Genomic DNA, 20,797 nt, shown 5'->3' with positions numbered 1-20,797 from the left:
TTATTCCCTGTACAAGTTGGTTAATCATGCTTCAAATACTTGGATCAAATTACTAATCCATTTGATGTACTGTTGACTGCTGAACAGGTTGCAAATGCTTTCTCTAATATAAGAAAGTAACACAGATGCAGCAAAGCCAGACAGATTTCCAAATTACCCAGCAGACTCAAACACTTTCTCTAGATCTAACTCTCTACATCCCAGCTCAATGCTCCTTGGACTATGCTATTTTACTCTCCTGATTTCTTATCTGATAAATGCCACAGAAATGCAGAGAAATTCAAGTTTTCATGACTCAGTTTGAGTTGTATGTATCATTGAGATTGATAATCTTCCCGAGCTGAATCTCTCTTTACCTTTAAGTAAAGATGTTTCAGGACTAGAATTGCTGCTTTGGGCCTTTTGTTCTAAATAAATGCTGCTTGTGAAAGAAAGTGTGATGATTTAAACAAGATGTTCTTACCATTGGAGACATCTGTTGGAAGGGCAAAGCATTCTATTCAAGTTTTGTCAGCCCTACAAAGAAGACCCAGTTAAGAAACTAATGCCATGTCGGTCAGCACTTCTTTTATTACAACAGCTGTAGTAGCAGAACCTCGCAAGTCTGAATATGCTTCCTCCCTCACTTTGTGTGAACTGGGATGTTTACTCAAATTAGTCTCTTGGAATAGGCTCACACACCCCTTACCCGATCTTTCTGTAGCGGCCCTTCCCCTTGCCCCTCAAGGCCATTTTCTATGTCATCTACAAGTTTAGACTGACCACAAGAACTTGAGTTATCTACAGATTACATAGAAAGCACGTATCAGATGGACACAATTTTCCTTCATGTTGACATCTGTATTACATATGTCCCTTGCTTACAGAAGAGGCAGATGGATGCTCTTTCTTAAGTCTGAAGTGCATCACCCACAATCCCATGATGACATTGCAAAGGCAAGTGCTACTTTGGAGCAATGCATTTCTTGTTCTGTTCATCCTAAGGAGATGCAATTGGCTGTAACAGTAACCTTGAGGAACGAGAGGGAGAGCTACAAAAAAAAACACAAGGGTCAGATAAAAAAAAGAAATTGAGTCCAAGGCAGAAAACACAGACTGGATCCTCCCTGATTTTCTTGAAGATAGAGGAGGAGGCATGTTCAGGCTTGCAAGATTCTGTTATTGTAACTGTATAATAAAAGTAGTTTAAGTAATCCTTGATTTACAACTGTAAGGGAGCCTTGCCCATCATTACTGTAAGTTGTGACAATCTTTTTTTGTGGCGATTTTTAAGCAAATACAATCTTAAAATAGCCAATGTGGTCCCTTAAGTGAACGAACAGGGTGTGGTTTTGCTGAAAACTGTTAAGTATGTGCTATAAAGTCATGACCGGCGGGACACTGCAAATGGCTGCAAATGTTGCTCAGTTGCTGATCACCTGAAGTTGTCACTTGACCTGCTTGACTGTCAACACTTCAAATCCAGGTTGTAAGTAGTCCGTGATAACATTAGTCAACAAAACAACCCGTTGTTAGTTAAGGACTACCTGTATTAGCATTCATAACTTGGGTTTCCTAATCTGGTCTATTTCAGAGAGTTGACCTCAAACCAATTGGGCTGAACAGTTCCCCAATGAAGGTCTGTCTACCATTCATTGCACTTGCACGGTGAGTAATCCAATAACTACACAACCTAGACTGCATGTTGTCCCAATAAAAGGGAGATGATTAGTATAAGTACTGTTAGGAACAATTAAAAGACGCTCTGCCATGGACTAAAGCAGGGGTCTCCAACCTTGGCAAGTTTAAGCCTGGAGGACTTCAACTCCCAGAATTCCCCAGCCAGCAAAGCTGGCTGGGGAATTCTGGGAGTTGAAGTCCTCCAGGCTTAAACTTACCAAGGTTGGAGACCCCTGGACTAAAGGACAAAAGCGAAATCTCTATCAGAAAAAAAGAGATGGCTGTTTAAAAAACATAAATGCGTTTGCTTATAAGAACCCAAGCTACTGAAAGGCCAGATAAAAGTAGCACCAAGGTAACGTCTGGCTTTCTCCTGAGGGGAAAAAAGGTCGCCTCATCGTGAGGCCTAACTTGTTCTAAAAATGGTCAATCCACCCTGCGGTTATTAGACGACCCGCAGTAACGCGCTTGCAACGGATAGGATGGAGGTTTCTTGTCCGTTGGAATAAACGTTTACCACAGACCCGCGTTCTCTCACCCGCCCTTTCCCACTAACGAACCTCCAACTTCCAACTCCGCCCCATTTGAAACCCAAGTAAGGGGGAAAAAAAGAGAGAAAATCTTCCATTCTCAATTGGTTAGAAGTGCCGTCAATCCTATATATATAGATAGATATATTTAAAAAAAAAAAAAAGCAGAAGGTAATTTAAAGAAGAAGAAAAAAGGCCCGCTCAAGTTCGGAAGAGCCCGCCTGAAAATTGCGCGGGCCGCGCGTTACTTGCGTGCCGGTAGCCGCGAGTCAGCCGCCGTTTCCTCCGCAGGGAAGGCGCGGTAGGGCTAGTTTTGAGGGGTTGTTTTGTGTGTGGGGGGATCCGCTTTGAACGACGAGGCCTCGCTCCTCGTCCCGAGTCTTTTCGTGGCGGCATTTCCAGTGCCTCGTGCAAGGGCCACCTCCCTCGAGAAGGGCGCCTCACATGAGGATTTGCTTGAGGGGGGATAGTAGTTCTCAGGGGAGGTGTATAAAAAGTGACCCTTTTTTTTTCTTTCTCCCGGCCGTTGTGCGCTAATTTAAGCGGGATACCTCAGCCAACAATAGTAAGGAATGGTTCGTTATTTGTCAGTTAAAAAAAAAAAGGCAGAAGGGCCTTCGCACTGAAAACTGTTGAGGAGGAGTAACCGAGGAGAAAACCGATAGGAACTCGGCGCGTTGAGGCCGGGCGGGACGCTCGTGATGGCGGGGAGGTTGAGGCTCAGGCGAGAGTAAAAGTCGCGGTAATAATGTTCATGGAAAAAGAAAGTAGAGGTGCAAAATAGCTATAGGTTAATGGTGGATATAGCCAGATATTATTTGATTACTCCCTGCTGGAAGGCACTAGAATATCGCTCTTTTCTTTTTCTTAAAAAAAAGAAGTCAAAAATATAACCAAAATAATTAAACCAAGATTTGAAACCAAAAGCCCATATCAAAGTTATCAAAGCTATAATATCAAAGTCCAATTTAAAGAGAATTGACTTGACACTTTTTCCTAGAGCCAATCATAGTTTTCTATAGCAGCTTCTCCAATCTTGCCTCGAGATATTTTTTTTTATTACAATCCTCATTTCATCTAGTTCAACCAGAGGTGAAAAGAATTACACCTGGATGTAGATCACAGAGTTATTTTACATAGGCTTCAAAAATCGGCCTTCAACCTATAAATTTTTACGATCAGGCAGGCTCAAAATGAAAGAGGCAGCCTTTAAGTGATGACAATAAGGAAACACTATTGTTTCCGTTATTTCCAAGCCTATTTTTTCAGATTACCAAAAACCATTTGGAATTTTTATAACTTTAATTTTGGATATCAGGCTAGTGTATGATCAAATTTTATCTTAAATATCAAACAATAAATGGCAAATAAAACCTTTAAAAGCAGGGCTGGTAATTATATTTTGTTAAAATATTTTTATATCTTCATATATTTTAATCTTCAGATTCATGTCTTTAAAGACCGTTGAAAGGTGATTGCTTTCCAAACTTAAGCAATTTCTGAGCTTTCATCTAGCACACGTGAAAATGGTTATTTTTACAATATTTTGTAATATAAAAAATATAAATATTGAAAAATATTGAAAAGTCTGTAAATTGAATCTTCAGGTTTATTGCTGTTCTGTCTTATGCAGAATGAAATTATATATACTTTAAGTAAGTAATAAACTTAATTCCACTTGGTGTTTACTTGAAATTTCATTTTTGTCCACAGATATTAATCTGATCAGATTTATTGGGCTGGATGATTGATCAGTGTTCTGTTTGTGCAACCCATGTATTAAAATATTTATTTCAAAACAGTTTGATATTTCAAAGGACTACAGAACACAGTCTGAACTAAAAATCTTGTAAGTTTTAATCTTTCTAAATTATAATGTGTGCATATAAATTGTTTTTCTCTCCTCTAGGTACTTTGAACACTCTAGTATGTAAGTTTTAAAGTACAGTTGGAACAGGGCTTCACAAAGTGATCAGTATTAACCCCCAGGGTGATAGAATTACCCAAGAGGTCAATAAATGGCTGGAGGTCAGTAGGTAATCGATAAATGATGGAGAGTGGATTGGGTTTATTTAATCTTTTGGGATTGGAATGCTTTATATTATATGAACATATGAAAATTTTAATATTCACTATTTTATTTGTTAAATGTATATCCCCATCTCGCCTCAATCAGCTCAAGTAGTGTTCATATATTCCTTCTCCAATTTTCCCAACTAAAGTAACACTATGAAGTAGGTTGGGGTAAGTTATCAAGTCAGCCTCTGGGGCTAAGAATTGACTTTTACTTGACTTTATATAGCTTTGCTATAACTCACCAAACAAAATAATGCAAAGCCCTTTCTCAGAGGACTTCAACATAATTTGCAAAAGAGTTGTCCACAAAATAATTTAGACCAGTTGATATCATATTCCCATCTTAAATTATCCGTACAGTAGAGGGCTGTGCATCCAGAAAATTTCAACTGGATTTGCATGCCAGAGCCATTTGTGCTGGCAGGTGAGCTGAGGCAAATTTACCTCACTGTGCATACGCGCATTTCACATCTGATTTTCAGCCTCTCAAAGGCTTGAGGAAGGCTTCTTCGGGCTTCTACAAGCTTTGTAGGCTGAAATCTAGCCCCGTTTCCTCACTTCTGTTTTTTTCAGAAGCCTTCCTCAAGCCTTTGGGAGGCCGAAAAAGGCCTTAAACCGGCCGAAAATCAGCTGTGAGGGGTAGTGCAGGCAAGGGTGGGGCCGGGTGAGATTGCGTATCCGTGTGGGAGTGTGTGTGGAGGGCACATTGCCTTCTGGGTGCTAGCACGCACACAGTTTTTGGCACAGGAGCCCAAAAAGGTTAGCCACCATTGCCCTAAATCATGATATATGTTATCTCTCTTCAAGATTCCATTACGAAAGGAAGTCTGGATAAAGGAGGTTTTTGACATTAGATTTCTCAAAGCACTTTCTATAATCTCAGAAGGAAAATGTAAATCTTGAAGTCCATGAACATGATTTCAATTTTAATTTAATGTACAATATGCATAATTTGGATAGTTTGATTTAGTTTGCCATTCTGCAATCATTTACATATATATATAGCAGTTGATTCTTTGAGGAATGTAGCAGTAAAATCAGAAATAAACCATACAATGTATATGTTGAAAATCTATGTGATCAAAATCCCTATTTAATAAGCCAGCTTGAGAATCTTTTGCTACTCTCTGTAGGTATAGCTTTACTTTTCCTTAAAATTAATATAAAATTATTTATACATGTAAATGTTTGATTTTCATGTAAGAACTCATTTTTAAGGAATGTTCCATGTTTATAATAACTACTATTGGTTCTCAAGATGTTACAGAAATGAATGAAGAACACACAGATATAACAAATGGATGTAATAAAGTTAGATCTCGTACTCAGAATGAAGCTGCCTTATTGGCTCTTATGGAGAAGACAGGCTATAATATGGTTCAAGAAAATGGACAACGAAAATTTGGTGGACCTCCACCAGGTATTTGATTATTGCTTGATTTGAAAATACTAATTTTTGGAAAAATAAATCAAAAAATGATTAATATAGCAAAATAAAGACTATAATTATTGCCTAAGTAGTAGCCTAGTTTTGGTTAAGGTATGTGTGAAATGGGAGAATCTCTAACTCATAATAAACCATTGTATTTCAAATATTCTGCTGAACCATTTCAGGTTAGCTATGGTTGCCAGAACCAAAATCCACGTGGAATAGGTATGGGTGTACATTGTAATCTCTCTGTCCCACATAGTTCCCCGTGTGTCATACTCCATCAAACCATCTTACTTCGGCACTATTTCTTCCTTCCCACCTCTCAACTGCCAGCTTAACCCAGTAGTGGTCCACTGGCTTTCCTCCCGTTGCTTCCTAATTGTTTTGTCCAAGTGTTCCCTTCCATTGTCCCCTTATCTTCCTAAGCTGCTGATATCCTTGGCTTTTTCTCTTCTGTTCCACCATCATTTCTGTCCAGAACAAAACAGACCCATTTTATTTCACATATAGGCCAGAATCCCCCAACCAGGCATGCTTAAATTCAGAATGGATTACTCAGTAACTGCTATGTGCACAGAACATTTTTTGCACATCTGTGATGAATAACTGTGATGAATAATTGTATTTCTTTACAATATGACAATTCATTGTTAAGTTAAAATAGTTTACTTAATTTAGGCATTCCAAGTTGAACCAAGTATGATAAGGCTATATTCCTCACTATTCATATTCAATATTATATTCACTATTCATATTCAGTACTATTCACTATTCATAAATCAAAGCAGTAGGTCTTTGTTTAAATAGAAATCACTGGAATAAATTTGACCAGATAATACAAGCCATAGCTAATGGAGAACTATTGGACAATCAGTATTTGTAGAATGCACTAGCATTTTAGTTTATATAATCTGTTGGATATTACATGAAAACCTTCCAAATTGTTTTAAGATAAGTGACAATGGCATAATATGATAATTGGCTAGGATTTTTTTTTCGTAGTATCAATTAATAAAAATGTGTTGAATGTGTTTTTTAAGGTTGGGAAGGTCCGCCACCACCCCGAGGCTGTGAAGTTTTTGTGGGAAAAATTCCTCGTGACATATATGAGGATGAATTAGTTCCTATTTTTGAAAGAGCGGGGAAGATTTATGAATTTAGATTGATGATGGAATTTAGTGGTGAGAATCGTGGATATGCTTTTGTAATGTATACAACAAAAGAAGAAGCTCAGTTTGCCATTAAGACCCTTAATAATTATGAGATTCGTCCTGGAAAATTTATTGGTGTTTGTATAAGTTTGGATAACTGCAGACTATTCATTGGAGCCATTCCAAAGGAAAAGAAGAAGGAAGAAATCTTGGATGAAATGAAAAAAGTCACTGAAGGTGTTGTAGATGTTCTTGTTTATCCAAGTGCAACGGACAAGACAAAAAATCGTGGGTTTGCCTTTGTAGAATATGAATCCCACAGAGCTGCAGCTATGGCAAGGAGAAAATTAATTCCTGGTAAATATGTTCATTCTTCATGTAGAAGGTTTAATCATATACTTGTTAAGAACATGTATGTTTAAATTATACTAAAAGCTACTCAGTATGCCAGAGTGCCAGATTCCTTTGCTTCTATCAAGAAGTCAAGGCATAGATTTTGAAAAAAAATAAACATGCCTGACGTGTATTAAGCTATCCCTGGTTGTAGGTTTCTCTTTTGCAGTCTTCTTTTCTAGAACCTTTCGTGTTAAAATTATAAATACCTCCCATTTTCTACTAAATGTAGATATTTGTATATTGCTTTTCTAAAAGTGAATACTCTTGATTTGAAGGCAAGGTACAGCAGAGAGGAAATCTCAGTATTTTTTGTAAAGATGGTGGAAGTTATAGGTGACATCTGCATGAACACTATCATGATCTATGTTCAGGTTATATCCTAGAGGATTAAGAAAACATGGTTTAGACTTTGGCAAATTAGCCAAGATAGCTGATGATATGCATGGTATTCTTACTGTTAATTCAGCCATGGACTATTCCTCTATTCTGCATTATTACAGTGAGATTATATGGACCTCAACCCCTTATTATTCATGGTATAAACTTAATTTGAAGTTTAATTGCTTTATAAACTTAAATTTAAACTTAAATAAATGTACTGTATTTGGGTTACATAGAGGCAATCAATTTTTGCAGTTAAAAGGCTTAATATTCAATGTTTTAATAGACTTTTTAGAACAGCTGTGCTCTCAGCTCATGGTATAGGGAAACAAATAGTTTTAGAAATAAGATTGCAAAAAGCAATCCTGACAAAAATTATGTCATAAACCACTTACCTCAATCTCTGTTTGACTTGATATTTTATCTAATTAGTTTAGATTGCCTGAGTTTTGTAAGCAAATTTGCAGTTGTCGTTTAGACATGTTTTTGATGGGCTAAAACAGGTCTCCAACACACACACACACACACACACACACACACACACACACACACACACACAGGGTCTGTGGACCGGCGTCAGTCCACAGCATGCCAGAAACCAGTCTGCACAAACAAGCAAAACCCCATCAGTGGGATGCAGGCATCAAAAACTCTTTGGTCTGTAGAAAAACCTCCACAGAACCGATCCCTCATGCCCAAAAGGTTGGGGGCTGCTGGATTAAAAGGCAGGCAGACAGGGTGTACTCTATGTTAAGTGCCAGTTGTTAAAGTAAGAGAAAATACCTACCTGGCATACGACCAGTGGGCATAAGAAAAATGCCTACTCAAAACAAGGAAGAGTGCAATACAAAGCTTTGAGTAATTGCTGGTAAAAGCAACGTAGCTTACACAATTGCTTGTAGTACTATTATTGGTCAACTGCCACAGCCAGGAAAGGGCAGCAGGGGTAGTACCCTGACATGTTAATGCTCTATATTACTGGAAAGCTAAATGACCGGCAAGTCAGGAGACGCTGTCTTGTCATGTGCTGTGTTAGCATCTCAATCACCTCTGATGCTTCACTAACCAGGCATGTTTTAGGGCTCTTCAGACAGGCTCTTAAAGCTGTTATAGCGACCATTTTCCCAGGGTTTAGAATGTCCATTTTTGCATTCTATATTAGAATTGTGTCAATATGGTTTAAATCTGCAAGAACCACTGATCAGGAATCCAGATTAATAACAGCATTAAGAGAGCAAGTGGCAGACTCCCAACCTCCAAAATTATACCTCATTTTCCTTGTATTATTTCTAGCTTATTTTCTACCTTTTACTCACTTTTTCCTTCACGTCTTTTCTTTAAAATGCTTCCCCATTGCCCTGCTTTAAAGGCTTCTTTTGATATGGGGGAGATGTTACAAAGCAAGAACTTGGTAGGAAAGAATTGAACGAAGAGGGGAGAATGTGTTTTGGGATGTTTCATGACATTTATTAAGGACTGTTTTACTAGCTGCCATACTTTTGAAATCCAATTGGTTTTCCTAGGAGTGAAGGTTCAGCAGCAAATTTTCAACAGAATCAAATATAAATAGCTCAGGGTTTAACTATGGAATCTACGATGATCTCTGAGAGTGGTTATTTGCTTGCAGATTGTTAACCTCATCGGTGCTAGAGCAAATTATACACCTACTAGCACTGATGATGTTGGGTAATAAAATGTCTGCAAGCAAACAAACAAGCTTAGAGAACACCAAGAATTCAACAGTAGCCTTTTCCCAGTTGCCTTGCTTCCATTTAATGAGGGGAATTCAGATTGCAACATTGCCAGTCAGCTACTTGGACTTTTCAGAACCAGCAATTTAAGTTGCTAGAGTGCATTGCAAAAAGCCATACCTAACTGGATAAAGTTTGTTTTTCCAGCAATTACTGATACTTTATAATTCAGCAGTCACCAACTGATGGTCCGCAAGAAAATTTTGATGGTCCGCAGAAAAACTATTTGCATTTTTTATATGGCACTAAATCAGGGGTCCTCAAACTAGGCCCACTGAGCCGGATACATGCAATGAACATTTGTGTTGCTGCAGAGAGTCTTCCCCTTTTTGTGCAGGTTGGAGGGGGGCAGAAATTCCGACTTGGGGTCTGTTTCAGCCTCCTGGTGCGGGGCTTTGGGTGAAGGCTGGAGGGAAGTGCCGCTGGTGGCAAAGAGCTGGAGAGCCTTGTTCCAATGGGACTGCATCATGGCCTGGAACTGGCTGATCATCTCAGCTCGCTAAGCCTCCAGGCGACGGTACCTGGCCTTGCACTGCAGGTGTTCTCTCTGCTTGCAAAGCCTATGCTGGTAGCCTTCAGTGAGTTGCTTCTGCTGAGCCTCCTTCTCGGTCAGATCCAATTTGAACTGAGCCAGCTGTTTTGCCAACTCATGATGGCTGCTTTAGTTCCAACAGCTGCTTCCTGTTGGGACCCTAAGGAGCCCGGGCAGGCAGGTGAGGAATAGCTGGGAGGGATGGGGCGAATAGAGGCCAGCGAGGCACCCCTCAAAGTGACTGACATGAAGTTGGCCAAGCCCACCCAGTCACATGACCACCTGGTCACGCCCACCCAGCTGGTCATTAGGCAGATCATAGTAGTTCGCGGGATTTAAACTTAGGAATTTTGTGGTCTCTAAGGTCCAAAAGGTTGGTGACTCCTGTTACAATTCATAGAGGTCTAACAAGTTTATTAACTTATGAATCACAGTACCACACAGTGAATGCCCCTAAGTTAATGTCATAAAATTCATTACCATAAGATTTCTGTTAGAAAATTTTATTTCAATTAATTTCTTATGATAATTAATTTTAAAATACATTCCCTTAGTGTCCTTGGAGTTTAAATCTAATGGCAATTTACTGTATCTTCTATTTTGTTCAGAATATGTGTTTTTTTAAATTCTTTTAAGTATAGTCTATTGTGTTGTGTATTTTTCTTCAAAACTAGGAAAGGGGAGCAAAACTACTACTATTTTAAAAAAAAAACTGATGAAGAATTTTTTTTTTTTGTAGGAACTTTCCAGTTATGGGGACACACTATTCAAGTAGATTGGGCAGACCCAGAAAAAGAGGTAGATGAAGAAACAATGCAGAGAGTAAAAGTACTTTATGTTAGAAACTTGATGATGTCAACCACAGAAGAAACAATTAAGGCAGAGTTTAATAAATTTAAACCTGGAGCTATTGAACGGGTAAAGAAACTTCGAGATTACGCGTTTGTTCATTTCTTCAATCGAGATGATGCAGTTGCTTCTATGTCAGTTATGAATGGAAAATGTATTGATGGTGCTAGCATTGAGGTAACACTAGCCAAGCCAGTGAACAAAGAAAGCACTTGGAGACAACATCTTAATGGCCAAATTAGCCCCAGTTCTGAAAATCTTTTAGTCTTTACAAACAAAGAAGATGGTCATCAGAAATCACTAACAAAACCAGCAAATCTTCCAATACGCCTTAATGGGCAGAATAGTCCAAGTCCTCCTGAAATTGAAAGATGTACTTACCCATTTTTTCCAGGAACAAAACTTACTCCAATTAGCATGTACTCTTTAAAATCTAGTCATTTTAGTTCTGCTGTGATGCAGTTAGATTATTATTGCAACAAAAATAACTGGGCACCTCCAGAGTATTATTTGTATTCGACTACAAGTCAAGATGGAAAAATTTTGCTGGTATATAAAATTGTTATTCCGGCGGTTGCAAATGGATCCCAGAGTTATTTTATGTCAGACAAACTCTGCACAACAGTAGAAGATGCAAAAGAGCTTGCAGCACATTTTGCACTTATGCACTTGGGTAAGTTTTAAAACTTCGGTTTTAATTTTAATCATTTAGCACTCAATTATTATTTTTCCATAACTTATCTAAAATGCCCATTCCACTAAGTAGGCACCTTCTTCAGAAACATTTGTGGCATTTCAAGTTTTTCTCCCATTCAGAGGTATGTGTGTATGTGTACAGTAAAAATACTATCACCTCAGGATGTACTAGTGTATTTTAAACTTATTAAGAAGCAAATCACATCTTGCTGATTACTTTAAAAAGAAATCTTCGTAGCAAATATAGAGAGTTAATATTTTTAGAATTATTTTAGATATACAGTTTGCTTCTATCCATAGATTCTTTGCCTTTAAGCCATATAACACTGAGATATTATTTCTAGTGTTATTGAAAAGGCAGTTAATTTGGATCTCTAATATCTTTTCCTATTTAAAAATGCTATCATTAAAAAAGGTTCAGTAGAAAAAAAATGAAGCAATGTTTGGGAATTGATTTTCATACCTAATTTCTTTTTCCTTATGGTTTTAAGAAAGTTAAATTTCACTTACGTTAATTATAGTATAAAGTTTGGATCTCCTTTTTTAATTACATTTGACATAAGTCTACAAGATAGTAACCTTTTAAAATCTTTAAAAACTTCTTAGTACTTAACAGAGAAGAGATGGAAACACTGTAATTTTTATGGTAATAGGTAAAGAAGTCCCTGCAGGTTTTATTCTGTTAGTCATAGCTGACTAGCGGGTGGTACTCATCTCCGTTTCTTTAATCCCTTGATCCAGAGCTGTATGAAGACATTTCCTCAGTCATGCGGCCAACATGACATCACGCTGCAGCGCACAGTGTATGGTGAAACTTGGAACGCTGCTATTTTCCCACTGAAGTACCTATTTACAGGGTGAATTTGATTTAAATCACGATTTAAATCATTTATCACTAGTAAAAAGGCTTGATTTAAATTAACTTGATTTAAATCATAATTTTTAAAGAGCAACTGTCATCTTTGTCCTGCAGCGGCTCCTCCTTTGACCCACTGTTGACTCACCGACAGTCCCATTCATTTTTGTGGGATGGCTGGTGATGCGGCAGTGACACAACAAGGTGAGGCGGGCAGCAGGTGAGTGGATGCCCGCTAACAGGCGCTGCCATGATGGAGCTGAAATCTCAGGTCCTCTTTAAATGTAAGGACTCATTCTCGCTGTTATTTAGAATATTTAATATGATTTGCAAACAAAATGAAGGTTTCCTATTTAGCTTGCAGAGCTTGGATTCATTGAATGAGTTTATCAAAAATGTAAATATTGCCTCATGCTACATAACTAACTCCTTTTCATGCTGAATAAACTAAATTATTAATGTATCTTAAATAGAAAACTACCTTTGGATAGATTTTTTTTTCTCCAAAAGCATTTTATTAAAATAAATGTGATTTTAAAAATCCGATTTAAATTTTAAAAATCTATTTTTTTAAAAAAAAAACATCAATTTTTACGCACCCTGCCTATTTATCTACTTGCATTTACATGCTTTCAAACTGCTAGGTTGGCAGGAGCTCACTTCGTCACTCTCTCATGCAGTAATATAAGTATAGATCTTCTCTGGCATCTTAAACCACTGAGCCATTGCACCTCTCAATTTTTGTAGTAGTCAATGGTGTTTTTATTTGAAAAAACACTTCCTTGTTATGGCAACTTACTTGATTTCTCAAGCTGGATTTTCACATCGCACTAAGCCCAAAACATTTGAATTTACTGCAGTATGATTCATTACAAATGGAAGTTTTTGTTTTTCATGTATTGTACTATCAGATAGTTTAGTGTGATAATGTGAATGTAATTTATGTGAAATAAAAAAGGGTGATCTATTCATCCTCTCCATTTTGCTCATTCTGCTCATAATATGTCGAACAACCAAAAGCAAGTGGTTAAATATAACAGTTAAATTTATAAATATATTTGGTTGTGGTTATATAACATTAAGCCCATAAATCATAAGTATAAGTATAATGAGTTCTGAAACATAGTAGAGCCATAGCACACTAAAATAATCAATTTATGTCTTTTGCAATCATGCAAAGGGAGGCTGTTTTCAACTTTTCTGGTCAAGCACATCTGGTAAATGGGAAATAACAAGCTTGCTATTTCATGTAGTAAATATGTGAAATATGAATATTGATATATTCTGGATATGTTTATGAGAAAAAGTTTTTGCTGAAAAATAGAGATAATATAGAAATACTGTCATTTGCTTATGCTACTTTATAGCAATGTATTTTATTTAGCTCATTTTGTCTTCATTATGTGCCTAGAGAAATGGATAGATCTGGAGGTAATCCTTAATTTGTTTTGTTTTTGTAAATGCTACTTAATTTATCAGTGATAATAGATTCGGTTTGATATTTAAGGGAGCTGGATCGATTTCCTTTATGCAACAAAGAAAGGGTGGATTTTTAAATTTTAAGATTCCCCACTCCCGCAATATTATATAGAAAAACAGCTGGAAAGTGAATAACTCTTCCATCAATGAAATTTAATAAAGGAAACATTAAATGGAAAAAATTCAAATAGGCCCAATTATTTAGGGAAAAGTTTGAAAATGAACTGTAGCTAGAATATATTTGTTCATGGAGATGCTATAAAGCACGAGGAGGATATGTGATTAAAATATATATTGCCTAAGAAACTGGATAAAAGTACAATTAAAGGAAGTTGTAGTTTATAAAAGTATATCAAAACTGAAAGGAACAAGTTTTTTGAAATGAAAATGTGAATCTTATATATTAAATATGAATGTATAAGCTCACAACTTGAAACAATTAAATTAATCAAATTATGGTATGGCTTTATTTTTATTGGAACTTACTATTAATTTCTTTCTGACAAGTAGACTATTAGAGTAATATGTTGAAATATTGAACTGAAAAATACTGAAACAGTTTGCTAAAATTCAAATTTTCATTTTGTTTAATCTTGATCATCAGTCTTTTTTGAATATGGGAGATATCTACTGTCTCTCGCAATTGGGAAAAGCCCATGGACTGGTCTTATATATTGTAAACTTATAGTTAATTTAAATAAGCTATATTTAGTGTTAATACCTCCAATATTTATTCATACCATTCTGAAAAACAAGTTACCTTTGTTACTTGTTTGCTTCCCTTAAAAAGTATTTTATCATTTCCAACAATTACAGACTAGTCTCACATATTAATATGCTATTTTCCCATTGATTTTATATTTGCAAACAACATATATCAGACATACTACTCCAGATAAGATACTGAAATATAATGAGATTTTAATAAACATAAACTATGCTTTTCTCAGGACATTGCATAGGTTTTTATGGTAACTTTTTATTTAGCAGTTATACCCTGATTCCAAAACTACCTTTAGAAAAAAGGATCTGAGTGAAAAAGGGAACTAACTCATAAACATTCCTCATGGTGCTTACTAATATGATAGTACATTATCTGAAAAAGTTGACTTTGTAATGTTTACTGCTTAATTGTAAAAAAAATCTACATTATTTTAAATAAAATCTCTACACTTTACATAAACAACTATCATGATTTACATTATGAGAAATTGGTATTAGGTGAAAACTTTGGTCATATTTTAAACATTTTTTAAATAAATAAGAATATTAAAATGTTCAGTACTTTTGATGATTTTATATTAAGCGAAATGAAAATATATATGCAACATTTGACTTCATTCTTATATTCTAAACCTGCGTATTGCACATGTTAGTTTACAGTGACAGCATAATACAGTAAACCTTATGGATATTGGGTTTGTAACCTCTTCCATAGCAAGATAATTAAAAACATAATGTATGTATCTGCAACATTAATGCCCTCTTAATAGTTTTATCTAAAGGATTATATATACATAAAAAGAAGTGAAATATATAGTATGGACTACTGCAGTTAAATTAGTCCCAGAATTTCAAACACTTCAATGAAGATTAATATCACCTTTGAAGAGTGTTACATTCTGTCTCCACCACTTGCAGAAAGGGTACATAACTTCCAGTCTGGATCTGCGTAGGAAAATTTGGACAAAGTAAACAGGTAAGTAACTTAAGTGAAGCAAACATGAGTAAAATTGGTGCTTGATTTAACTCTAGCAATTTTTTGGTACTGTATTTGACATTGATATAATGTCATTGATACTGTCCAGTTTATATTGTGAGCATTGCATATTCAAAATTACAATGTTCAAATTTTCAGTTAACTGTAGATAAGAGAATAAGAATAGAATGTATGCTAAATTCACAAAATAATCTGAATATATTTATAGAAATATGCTATCAGAATTTTTTTTAATCAATTTCTTATAGCTTTTACTGAATATTTGTTTTTAAAATTTCACCCAGCAAATTCAGATTACTCTTTATGATCTATATTTTTATATTGCTTTTGAAGCTATGCTCATATGTGATACTGTTATAAATATTAAGTATTATGTGCTGTAGTTATTAGACGTGAAATTTATGTTCGAGTGGGAAAAAAACTTGGGAAAATATAAGGTTCAATAAATTAAATTAGAAATTAAAACATTTAAAACTATTTTAACCTGACTAACCTAATTGTATATAATCAGCTCTATAACCTTAAAAGTAGTAAAAAAGCAGAAAGAATGTTTTTCTCAAAGATGTTGAAGTTCAGTAAAATAGATGTTATGTTTACTTTGTCTCGATAAGATATTTACACAGCATTCAGTTCAATAATTGCAAAATTATTGCAATATAGCATTTATGGTAACTATGTCAAATTACCGTAAGTGTATTTTATTGCCTGATGATGGAATGAAAGAGGCTCATTCTATGATTTTAATAGTGTTTTGTTTAGGCTTATATTGAAATTATTATTTCAGCCTCACTTGTTATCTTATGATGTACTATATCATTTTTTTAGGGAAAATTACTTTCTATTGAGTAATACTTAAGGCTACAATTGGGCACAAAATTTCCATTGCTAAGCAAGGCACTTATTAAGGGAGTTCAAACATTAAACAAATGGTTGTAAGTCAGGGAGAATATATTATGCATAGCAGTGCCCATGTATTGCAAAAGATTTTAATAATTATACTTAAAAGCCCTGCTTTAGATCTAAAAGCTGTCACTGCTGTCTTTAAACATTGGCTGTGTAATACGACTAAGAATGCTGCCACTTTATTTTTTTCTGAATAGTTTATTGCTAACAAACACCCATGTTCCACCTCAATTATAAGCCCAACCCTAATTTTGGGGGTGTGGGCCTAATCTTACTCCTACCTCAAAAATAAGCCTGGGGGAGATGGGCGTGGCCGGCACAAGTTGCAGCGTGGTGGGGGGCGGAGCAACTGTCCGGCTGCAGCCCGCTGCCTCTTGGGGCAGCACAAATACCGCTTTTGCCGTTCTCTTTCTGGGTGCTGCGCTTCTGCTTGTTGGGCCGCTTCCCTGAAGCCAGCAGCTCCGCGGCCAACTGCTTTGCTTTTTCCCTCTTTCGGAGGCTCACGGGAGGAAAATGGGGAGGGAAGATTTTCCTGCCTGTCTATTCCTCAAGCTCAGCACAGACTGAGGGTAGGATGGCAGGCAGGAAAATACCCCCTCCCAATTTCTCCCCCCCCCTTTGCCAAAAAGCCTCCATTCCAAATGCTGAAGGTTTGAAATGGAGGTGACAGTGCATCCCCAGCGCATCCAGTTCACTGAGTCTGGCCTGCTGCACCTCAAAAAAAGTAAGACCGCCTCGAAAATAAGCCCAAGTGCTTGTTTTCAAGTCTAAAAGAAAATAAGACTCGGCCTTAGTTTCTGAGAAACACGGGTATGAAATCTTAAAGGCAAAGGTTAAACAATCTTACTTTTTGAAAGATTATTTTAATTTTATTGTGACAGGAAAATAATTTCCTTTTGCTTATGCAAAATATAAGATGTAACTAAAAGTTTAAATGAAGATGTTTACATTTCCAATACCATACATTTATCAATAATGTAGTTTTGATTATACCTAGAAATAAACCCTATTGTGTAAATGAGATTTATTTCCAGGAAATGAATGTATGCCTCCAATCCAAAGACATTAAACACGACCTAATTAAATATATAGATATAAATATATATCAACAACAGGGGGCGCAATGGCTTTATTGGTTAAATATGAGCTTGACAGCCTGAGTTTGGTACCTGAGCACTGTGCAATGGAGTGAGCTCCCATTACTTGCCTCAGCTCTTGCCCACCTAGCAGTTCAAGAACATGCAGATAGATAAATAGGTATGACTTTGGTCGGAAGATAATAGCGATTGGTGTATAGACATGCTGGCCACATGACTATGGAAATGACTTCAGACAATGCTGGCTTCCTCCGTTAAGAAGCAGAGATGAGCACCACTCCCTAGAGTCAGATACTACTGCACAGAGGAAACCTGTACTTTTACCTTCATACTAATATCCATGGTTTGGGTTTTCCTAAGAAAACAGTGTTGAATCCTACTCCCTGTCTGCAAATTGTAAGGTTTTAAATAATGTGCATTTGTGTATAATCATTAAATATCTATAGCTACTTGGAACAGAATATTTTTGTTATATTTCATAACAAGATTTTGTAGTCAGTTCTTGCCTTTCAGTGCTTTTTTCCTATTAAAATATGTAACAGTGTTTAACAGTCAAATATTAATTATGTCATGTAAGTTATGTTAGAATAGTGTATACTATGGATGTATTGGACAAGTTGTAGGAATTAATCAAGTTACAGGTTGATTCTTCAAATTAATCAGGTTACAGGATGGTTCTTCAGTCTTCATTTTTTTCTCATTGAAACATTCAGAGTTATCTAGATTTTAGCCAGTAGCTTGATTATGTGAAGAATCATAAAAGTTCTACATTTAATTCATTATATTAACATATATTAAGATAGTAATATTCATTCTTCTGAGGGGATTTGCATAATGTGTTTAGTTTCTTACGTTGAGGAATGGATGCAGTGCAATTACCCCATTGAGATTTTATACTTTATCCTAGTAGGAGGAAATGCCTTCCTAGAATTTGCCTAGGAAGAAATGCTGTTTTTGTTCCCAATTGCTGAATGAAAAAGGTAGCTTGTGTATGCATAGTAGTTTTGCAGAAGTCACTTATAGCTTTTGGAATTGTTGGACCTTGAAATGACGTGCTTTGCTTTTGTAAAAAAAGATGGTTAGACCTTTCAATTTGCAAAGAGTGCTTCATGTGAAATTTCATCAAAACAAGGCACTACAACAAGGCACAACTCAATACAAAAGGTTTAGAAAGTCTGGATCAAAATTGCATTTATGTAGCAGCCTGCAGTGTAATTCCTATATTTTTGAGTGGCAAGAGTTAGAATAAGAAGTATTAGAATAATAATAAGAAGAGTTAGAATAATAAGAGGGGAATTATGCTGATCATTATGATTTCTCCAGTTTTCTTTTGAAGTTGATATTCATGCTGCATAAATTTCTTTTGCAGAATACAATTTTTGTCGAAATCCAGTAAATAACATTTCTCCTGTTAGTGCTACGCTTTCTTCCGGAACAACTAGTGTATTACCATATACATCAAGACCATATTCTTATCCAAGCTATCCCTTATCATCATCAATTCCGCTTGCTAATAGCAACCATGTTGGACAGCGTTTGTACATCTCCAGTCAGGCCTCATTCTTTTGAGGGGGAAAAGGCTGGATGAAAAAAAAAATACCTTTTTTTTAAAAAAACCCCTATAATGTAGTTTTAGTTTTAATTGGGTTTATACAATTGCTTTTGCTTGGTTATTTCATATTGCTTATAAATTATAGGTCAGAAAACCCATTTAAATGTTTTTTTAAATAATTTTTCTCATTAAATAGAAGCTTTAAAATATTTTAAATGCATGCAATTGTTGTAATCTTGTTACCAAGGATCCATTCTTTGGAGATGTAAAGTAGTATTTGGTCAAAAGCAAGGTATTATGTAAGAAGGAAATGATGCACAGTATTTTTTTTTAAAAAAACCCAGAAATCTTAACTCCAAACATAAACATTTGGGGTCCTTTAAAATTATATTGTATATTTTAGTTGCATGATATTTTATTAATCCACAGTTTACATTGTTAAATTTTATTTGTTAAAAATATTGTTGTATTTGCATGTTGTAATGTTTTTAATGTTCATATCATGTGTTTAATTCCCAACTTAAATACAGTCGCTTTGGCATTAAAATCTTGCTGTATTAAAATAGTTTGGATTCCTTTTTGATATTGAAAGTAAATATTGATAAAATTCAAAGTTTATTTTTTTCTCCTGTAACAATTAAGCATGAGCAAACAATAGGCAAATACAAAAAATAGCATGAAATTTTCTCTAGTTTGTGGATCTGAAGCTATTTGAACCCTCACCACAGGATTAAGATTTTAGATGTTTCTGTAGAGAGACAACGTTGTATGTTTGTATTCTCTAGTTGGTTAAAGTAATAGTTCTGCCTCTGACCTTTGAGTGGCAAAGCTGTTTCTTGTAGCAGAGAGAGAACTGTAATAAAATTGTAGAATTATAATAAAATTTATTTTGCAAGCCATAGTATATAATGCTTCGTTTATACTGCAGAAGTTGATTCCCTATTCCATTAGACCTAATTAATACAGGAATCAGGCAAAAAAGAGGAGCAATATTCTTTCATAAGAGAACTCACCAAATCAATTTGAATTTGTTCAAATTTATTTCATTTATGAATTTAAAATACGCTGCTATGTGCCAGCAGAAGAAACATTTTTTGTTGGGAAAGTTTCACGTATTTTATTGCAACAAAAGAAATGTTGCATCTTTTAGAGGTCATTACATCTTCTAATGTGGGTACCCATTGACTCCAAAGCAAGATCTAATAATGAGTGCCTCATTATTTTAATCTGATTACATTTGTATTCATCTTTTCTTTCATTTTATCTAAGGAAAAAATGATTGTTCCATGACCTTCAAATAATCTAAATACCATAATAGCAATTGGGAATATTGTAAACATTTTTATACATTGTATCAACATATTTTTCTCTCTTCCCATAAGGTAAATTTGAAAGGTATCTGCATAATTCTGCCTCAGATTACAGATTAACAGAGTTGGAAGGGACCTTGTAGGTCATCTAGCCCAACCCCCCACCCAAGCAGGAGACCCCACACCATTTGTGACAAATGGCAGTCCAATCTCATTTCCCAAAGAAACGTTTAAGCTATAACAATACCCAATATTTTTAGATTTTATTCATATGATATTTAAATGTGCTCTCTAGATAAGAATGTAGATAGAAATTGTTTTAAATGGTCTGAAAGTCTCTTGAAAGTGGAACACATAATGAGGTCATGAATGTCTATTGTTATAGTGGGGCTCACAGGCAGATATTTAGACTGGTTTGGAGATTTTT

The 20,797-nt window shown here is 35.6% G+C and overlaps 1 protein-coding gene across 1 annotated transcript; it reads left to right on the top strand.

The window, feature by feature from the left end:
* Positions 1-5,529: 5,529 nt before the first annotated feature.
* On the top strand, positions 5,530-19,121 carry RBM46 (RNA binding motif protein 46). Its single transcript, XM_026699974.2, has 4 exons — positions 5,530-5,685; positions 6,738-7,205; positions 10,648-11,430; positions 18,878-19,121. Exons 1-4 carry the CDS (start codon positions 5,535-5,537, stop codon positions 19,075-19,077), a joined length of 1,602 nt encoding a protein of 533 aa, XP_026555759.1. The 5' UTR covers positions 5,530-5,534; the 3' UTR covers positions 19,078-19,121.
* The last annotated feature ends 1,676 nt before the right edge of the window (positions 19,122-20,797 follow it).

The sequence above is a fragment of the Pseudonaja textilis genome, chromosome 6 (genome assembly GCF_049901715.1).
Source record: "Pseudonaja textilis isolate UNSWEBS1 chromosome 6, rPseTex1.2, whole genome shotgun sequence".
Taxonomy (NCBI): Eukaryota; Metazoa; Chordata; class Lepidosauria; order Squamata; family Elapidae; genus Pseudonaja; species Pseudonaja textilis.
The sequence above is the reverse complement of the archived record's forward strand: the minus strand, read 5'-3'. Positions and strand labels throughout refer to the sequence as shown.